The sequence below is a fragment of the Pyxicephalus adspersus genome, chromosome 8 (assembly GCF_032062135.1).
Source record: "Pyxicephalus adspersus chromosome 8, UCB_Pads_2.0, whole genome shotgun sequence".
Taxonomy (NCBI): Eukaryota; Metazoa; Chordata; class Amphibia; order Anura; family Pyxicephalidae; genus Pyxicephalus; species Pyxicephalus adspersus.
Genome location: NC_092865.1, coordinates 45752153 through 45759966, shown reverse-complemented (window position 1 = coordinate 45759966; position 7814 = coordinate 45752153). Strand labels below are relative to the sequence as shown.

The 7814-nt window shown below is 37.3% G+C and overlaps 1 protein-coding gene across 1 annotated transcript; it reads left to right on the top strand.

The window, feature by feature from the left end:
- The first annotated feature begins 640 nt into the window (after positions 1–640).
- LOC140336235 (olfactory receptor 5V1-like) lies at positions 641–3218 on the top strand. Its single transcript, XM_072419231.1, has one exon. The coding sequence runs from the start codon at positions 1933–1935 to the stop codon at positions 2869–2871; it is 939 nt and encodes a 312-aa protein (XP_072275332.1). The 5' UTR covers positions 641–1932; the 3' UTR covers positions 2872–3218.
- The last annotated feature ends 4596 nt before the right edge of the window (positions 3219–7814 follow it).

The following is a 7814-nucleotide window of genomic DNA, read 5'->3' as shown; positions in this document are numbered from 1 at the left end:
ATACATAATAATATATTATATAATACATACATTAAATTAATTAATTAATATATTATACAAAATATATTAATATATAAATAATATAATTAATATATAAATAGAAATCTATTTTGTATATCCTAAACATTTTGTGGGTAAACCCAATTTTAATAATTAAATATCATGTGCATTACTAGAGCAGAGTTTATTTACTGCTTGAGGATATAATTCTTCATTAAAATACTCTAATGTAATATATTCCCATAGGGTTATCCCTCAAAGGTGCCAAATACATATATATTTATATCACAGCTTTTTAAATAAGATTTTATCCATGAGGTACACAATATAGAGGAGGACGGAATGCTCTGCAAAAAGATTTTCACCTTGTGGTGTCTAGATTATAAGGACCAGAGATTACTGAACTGTGTTTTAGTTTACTGGACAATGAGAATGATTCATACATTTTACCTTGTGAATTTTTTCCTCTAACAAAACAAAACTCACAAAGTAATTACAATGATTGAATCTGTGTTATCAAATAGTTTTCGGGTATGAGTATAATAAAGTTTGAAACACAAAATCACGTAAAAACAATAAATTTAATAAATTAAAAAAATCTATATTTTTTTTTAAAAAAAGACACATTATACTAATACTATTATATAGACTGTAAAACAAATGTTCTTGAAAACAATTTACTGCTTTTACACATATAAATCCGATGTATTGCATTCAATACAGTTATTTTGTATTGAATGCAATACAAATGCTCCCCGGTGACTCATCGTGTGCAGAAGCCGGCCAGAGGAAGAAGAAAGAAGACACCGGCGGATCAGGTAAGTGCTCTATTTACTAACCTTCCCATAGGTTTACATACCCCAAGTGTGACTCAGGGTTACCATTTTTAGCAATTTTTTTCTACCCCAAGTCACACTCGGGGTTACCTCTAGGGAGGTTAATGATAAAAAATCTTGTTTATTATTATTATTATTATTATTAATAATAATAATAATAATAATAATAGGTTTGTTGGATCACCCAGGTTCTTTCATGATAGTTTATTTTTGTCAGTCTTGGAGAGCTTTAATATTATGAGCACATAGACTAATTTAATGAAGCTTTCAAAGTGAATGTTTTGTTACATATCGAATATTCTACTTACGCCCCACACATCTTTTCCTATTCATAAACTGCATTTTCTGAAATATTCAATAAGAACTTTGAATGAAATACATAGGTACAACTAACACAGAACTGCTTTGTGCAAAGCTATTTATCATCAAATATTTCAGCATACATATAGAAAAAGATAAAAATAATATATGAATGTTAAAAAAAAAATACCTGTGCTTTATTGCATTTATACTAAATAGTTTGGAAAATTTTGAGAATATAGGACACTTACAGATTAATTTACTGGTTTTCATTGGCATGAAAGATATGGGGCAACATACCCTGAATACAAGTTAATATTTTATTACAACATCAATAATATAACATGCAAACAAAGTTTTGATCTCCAAAATTGACAAAAACTGTTCATCACACAACTAACCCTTCAATCACATACATCTTTTTCACGCTCATCTTTGGTAATGGTATCTGTTGGTAATGTGTTTTACAGTACATTTGTCTGCTTCCTCAGACCAGGAAACCATACAACCATACAACCCTCAATTGCTTCATAGATCATTGACTATAAATTCTGAAATTCAAGAAATATATACATAAAATTAATTTCTAAATCTTTCATACATATGTATATTTTTTAGATAAAAGAATATTATATCTTAGAGTCAGAGCATAAAGCTCAATTAAAAAATTGAAACAGAATGATAACATAGGAGTTCTACAAATCTATTGTCTGGTGAATATCAGTATCACTGCTTTATGAATAGATGCTATAACCTGCAATGACTTTGATAAGTAGTTTCTTTTTTTCCAGGAACAATGAATGGACATTTAAATAATTGTACAGTGAATGAATTTCACCTCCTCGCATTCTCGATGTCTGCACATGCTCAGCTTGGCATTTTCACACTTATCCTTGTGATATATTCAATAACTATGTTAGGAAATGTTCTCATCATCAGTCTTATCTGTCTGGTTTCTCACCTTCAGACCCCTATGTATTTTTTCCTGTGTAATCTCTCTGTCCAGGACATTATTTATATTTCAGACACTCTACCTAAATTTTTAGCTATCACCAAATCCAGAATCCATGGAATCACATTCCCAGCATGCATCACCCAGTTATTTATTTTTGTGTTTTGCATTGGAACAGAATTTTTCCTTCTAACATCGATGGCTTATGACCGATATATTGCTATTTGTATTCCTCTTCATTATGCAATCATCATGAGGAAACTCATTTGCATTCTTCTTGCTTCAGTTTCATGGATGGTGTGGCTGGTAAATGCTCTGATCCAATCTCTGATATTGTCTCATGCCAAGTTCTGCAACTCCAAGGATATTAATCATTTTTATTGCGATTTGAAGATCATGATAAAACTGGCCAGCAGTGACACCACAATCATCCAAACGTATCTCTTAGTAATTATTATTGTTTTGGGGTTTTTACCTTTTGTGTTGATTTTGACTTCCTACATATGTATCATCTCCACCATAGCCAAGATACGTAGCTCAGGAGGAAGAATCAAAGCTTTCTCCAGCTGTTCCTCCCATCTCACCATTGTGATTTTATTTTATGGTGGAGTGCTTGGGACTTATACAATTCTGGAGTCTGAACATTCTCAGCAACAGGAGAAATTAATCTCCTTGCTGTATACGGCGCTCGTCCCACTTTTAAACCCCCTGGTATACACATTGAGAAACAAAGAGGTGCTGAAAGCAATGAAGCATGTAAAGGAAAAATATTTAACATTCTAACTTGATGTAAGTTAGTAAAAATGTGTTATAGACCATCAAAAGTTAGGGAGTTTATTGGCAAAATATAACAAAGATTTATCTTAAGATACAGATATTCTTAAGTATCCTACAGTAAATTGCAGTATCAAAGACTGAGTACTTGGTACAGGTATACATTCATCATACACATTTTGCTGTATTCCAATGTTCCAATAAAAATTGTTTGAAAATACAATTGGACTCAATACCTATGACTCCTCCTTAATGTCCTTGTTTTATTTTGCTTGATATTGTGCCTCGGCTTTGTTATGAACTGTTCAGTTATAGTTAACAGGTTCTCTGTGATTTTACTGATATCTATGATCTTTAAAAGTGTATATCCTGTTTTTTAGTTTGAATTTAATGAAGAGATGAGAGTTCCACATCAATGAATAAATTAAAGTCAAGAAAAAGTTTGCTAAATTTGCAAAGTAGGTTGAAACAACCAACACATTTTGGGGGTGGCGGACAATGGGAGCTTTGAAGGGATGGGGTTGAGTTTCTTAGGCTCCAGTAAACAATTGTTACCCCATAGACGCTACTGAGTAGTTTATTCACCTAAATTACTTTTAGCTGGGGAACAATACTCCACTTTTAAATTGGGCTTTTTTAGCACAGGAAACAAAGCAGGTCAAAAGCAGGTGAGTCCTGACTTAACTTTCCAACATGGGTGAATACAGAAATTAAAAAACCTTTCATAAATTCTAATCATTCTACCTATCAGCTCAACAGTTATCCCTTCCTAATCATAATGTGCTCATGGGCTCCTGGGGGGCATGTCATTGGCTTCACTCACTTTTATTGGGTTGAATGCTGCTTATAGTCCAGTAAAAAAGCCCAGGTCTGGTTTCTGAAGAACATGAAAAACATATGTGGCATCACTGCAGCATAAAAACTAAGTAGTATATTATCATCCCATGAAACAGATGAAATGGGGAATCCTAGGGTTTGTGTTGGGTTTCGGGTCTGTGACAAAGTCAAGCTGAGCTTCTTGTATTGGAAATGTGGCAGCAAGCATGTCTGCCCCTCTTCTATCCATAAAAGGTTCTTGGAAATCCGGTTTGCCAAAAATAGAAGGGGGTAAAACACCCAAATTACATTTAAATGCTGACTAGTGTGCAAATTGTTAAAGTGGACCTGTCACTGAGAAAAAAAGTAGGCTGTCATTGCTGAATTCACTCTAAAGAATACCAATAGCCTGGACATAATACTGATCTGTTTTCATTAGTTTCAGACACACCTAAAACAAACCTATAGATCAGTGCAGCATAATTAGCTGAACACCTGACCTGCAGAATTATACTGGGTCAGTGGTTCAGGAGGTTTTACCAGCAGAGAATCAAAACACCAACCAGGAAGCTGCATAATATAGAATTAGATCAGAAATGGCGGCTTATATCATCTCTATGTGGCCAATCTTTTCTAAAAAAAAGAAAAAAACGATCTCAAGGCAATTAAATTTTTGTTCTGTTTTTTTTTTTTAAACTCAATTTAGTCAAAACAAAATGTAGACTTCCGGTTCGGGCGCCCAATGCAGTAAGCAGCAGCTCCGGCTCCATCACCGTACAGTGCCAGTCAGACAATACCCCACGCTTCCGCAACTCTTCATCGGGTAGAGGAGCCAATAGAGCGCACATGGATAGTACATTTTGGCCCCCCAGCAGTCCAAACAGCAGCAGCAGTCAGCCAGGAAGGCTGCTGCATCCAACATTGCGAAACAAATCTAGGCGAAACAATCTAGGAGTAATTGGAGTACCTAAGATGTACAACGCCGCCGACCTTCATAAACTTTGCTCAACTGTGCTACCCAAAGCTCCAGGGCTCAGTTTCCCTATTGGATTGAAAATGGTCCATAGATTGGGCAACAAATCAGTCTCCTGCCGATCATTGCACAGTACCTTACTTTTCATGATAAAATTCAAATTTTGAAAGCGTTCAGGGGACAAGATCGTTTTAGCATTGAAGGCTATGGAATCTTACTTTTTTTCTGATTACTCATTGGAAACCTTGAAGCAACGCAAGGCTTTTACACCCGTTTGTAAACAGTTGATTGCTCAAGATATCTGATTAGCATTGCTTTATCCGGCGGCACTCAAAATATTCACACCAGATCGAGGAATCTATATGTTCAAAGATCCTCAGGAGGCAGCAACATTTGTAAGATCACTCACAGCCTCCTCTCCAGCACCAATGGAACCCTCTGTATCTCCTAGCCACAAACATGATAGGTCCTCCCCTGGATCTTCACCACAGCCTTCATAGAAGTATTTTTCAATGCTTTAATCAGCTGTGACAAAATTTGTATATATGGCTTTAACCGGGAGCCAAATGTCATATTTTAAATTACAATTTTTTCTACTGGCACTTGCAACTTTTCTTTGAGAAGATATTGTTCAAATGCCCACATAATGGAGCCGGTGATCTGCTTTGGATCACACTGTGTTACCTCAAACTCAATGTTTTCTACAACTCCACACCAGCATGATAGAGAAGATGGTGTTTGGTGTTATCATATCTACTGTTCTCTTGTTTTTTTTCTCACTTCTTCTTCACATTGGGAAAAAAGGAAGTCCTTTGGCAGTAATATGATGTTTGACTTTTTTTTTTCCTCATTACCTCAGTTTGGTTTGTTTTTGTTTGGATGGGGGTCTGTGATATTCTACTTATACACCGTACAGATTTTTTACTTAACCCCCCTAGCATTCTAATTCTGTCTGTTTTTTGATGCAAAAAGTGATCCTAATTTTTTTGCATAGAAATTTTTGTTTATATTGTGGGCCTGTAATTCTTAGGATTAACCCCTGGGTATGATAATAATATTTATTTATTATATTATAATCATAAATTATAATACATAATTATAATAATAATTTTAAAAAATAATGAAAAAATAGACAACAACAATGTAATTTAAAATAAAATATAAAATTAAAAATGTACTTTTTTATTTTATTTTATGTTGTATAGTGTTTTTTTACTGTAAAAAACATTTAAATGCAGATTACATTGTAATCTGCTTTAAAATTTCCCGCCCGGCCAAACCCCCGAATACATCACCCCTCGCATCACCCGGAAGATGTCACATCCTCCTGAATGATGCGAGTGGGGATGTGCTGCCCGCCTCACCCCACAGCTGCTGCTGCTCTGCATCTCCAGGGAGATGTGAAGCAAAATGCAGAAGTTCTAGTAATTACTCAGTAATCTGCTTTTAAATTTCTGGCCAGGCCACGCCCCCCGACGGACCGGCGCCCCGACATTACAGCCAGACCATCAGATCGCTGCTGGAGCGTGGGGCAAAGGTAAGGGGTCTTCTAAAGTCACCCCCAGTGTGACTCAGGATTACCGCTTTTTGCATGTAAAATCCACCCCGTGTCACACTCAAGATTACCGCTAGGGGGGTTAATATACAACCATTCCTGGATGACGGATTCATTTTCTCTGCATGGCTACTCGGCTGGGAAAGCTTTGCTGGATTTTTTTTTTTTGAGTCTTCTTTTTGATCAGCTATCCATCTTTCCTTCTTTACCCCTATAACTGCGTATAGCAATGTGGAATGTTATGGGCTCACAATCTCCTGCCAAGCGTACCGAAGTTCTCTGTCACCTGAAAAAGTTACAAGTTGATGTGGCCATACTGCAAGAAACGCATTTATCCTCAACATTCTTCCACCTTCTACGCAAAAGCTGGGTGGGTGAAGTATGGGGAGCCTCAGGCAGACGAGCAGGTGTGATCATATTGCTCCACAGGAATCTACAATATACAGAAGTAGCAAAGGGGTGTGATCCCTCACAGGGTAGATCGGCCTCTATCACGTTACAATTCCCAGCTGGTACTGTCACATTAATGGCTGTTTATGGCCCCAATCAAGACAACAAGCTATTTAATGACTCAATGTTACCTACCCTTCACAATCTACCCCACACACCACTAGTAGTTGCAGGGGACTTCAATGCAGTAACAAATACCAAAGAGGACAGACAGCCACCGGCCCAAAGATAAGGAGCCACTCAAGCCAACTACAAATATTTTAATTCATTTATCCCATCGGCAGGCCTTGTTGATGAATTGATGCTGGAGCGTGACTTCACATATGTGTCAGCTGTACATTTCACAATGTCAAGAATCGACACTATACTGATATCGGAGGACATGCTACTCAAAGTGGACGCTGCACTTATACACCTATTGGTGATCACAGACCATGCCCCGGTCACTATAGACCTTACGAACAGCTTTCTCCACAAAATAGATTTTGTATGGGGATTCCCGTCATTCTTGGCCAAGGATGAAAAGTTTCAGCATCACCTGCAACACTGGTGGCAGGACTACGAATTCCATAATGGACAGCAAAAATCCAACCCACATTTTTATTCATTGGGACATGGCGATGGCTGTTCCCAAGGGCAACATTATTGCTTATGTAGCCTCGACTAAAAAGACAACTTTACGCAAGTATATAGAGGCCTGTGATCAGGCCAGACAGGCAAGTGTGAAAGTTAAAACCTCTCTTTTGCCAGCAGATAAAGAAAGCTAGTTACAAGCCAAAAAAATGTGTGATCTCTGGATTAGCCAGTATGACTCTATTATCAGAATTTACTGGTCGGCCGAATTCTTCTGCTACGGTAACAAATCTGGCAGACTGCTGGCTAATCTGGCAAGGGGATTTAGTAAGCCTCCCCGGCTACTGGCCCTCAGAGATTGGCAACATGTGTTATATACCTCCCCAAGAGACATTGAAGCTGATTCATCAAGCAAAATCGGAAACTCGCTCGCGCATTCGTATTCGCGATCCGAAATCGGACGCAGTCGCACCATTCAGCAACTGAAAGAGCTCACGGCCGGAGCCGCGCATCTCCGGCAGCTTTACACTGGCGAGCTTGCATTAAAAGTCACTGTTCCCCTAAAAAATCATTCTTTCTAATGGC

Coding starts and splice junctions, on each gene's coding strand:
- LOC140336235 (XM_072419231.1), top strand. CDS start 1,933: ATGAATGGACATTTAAATAATTGTACAGTGAATGAATTTCACCTCCTC.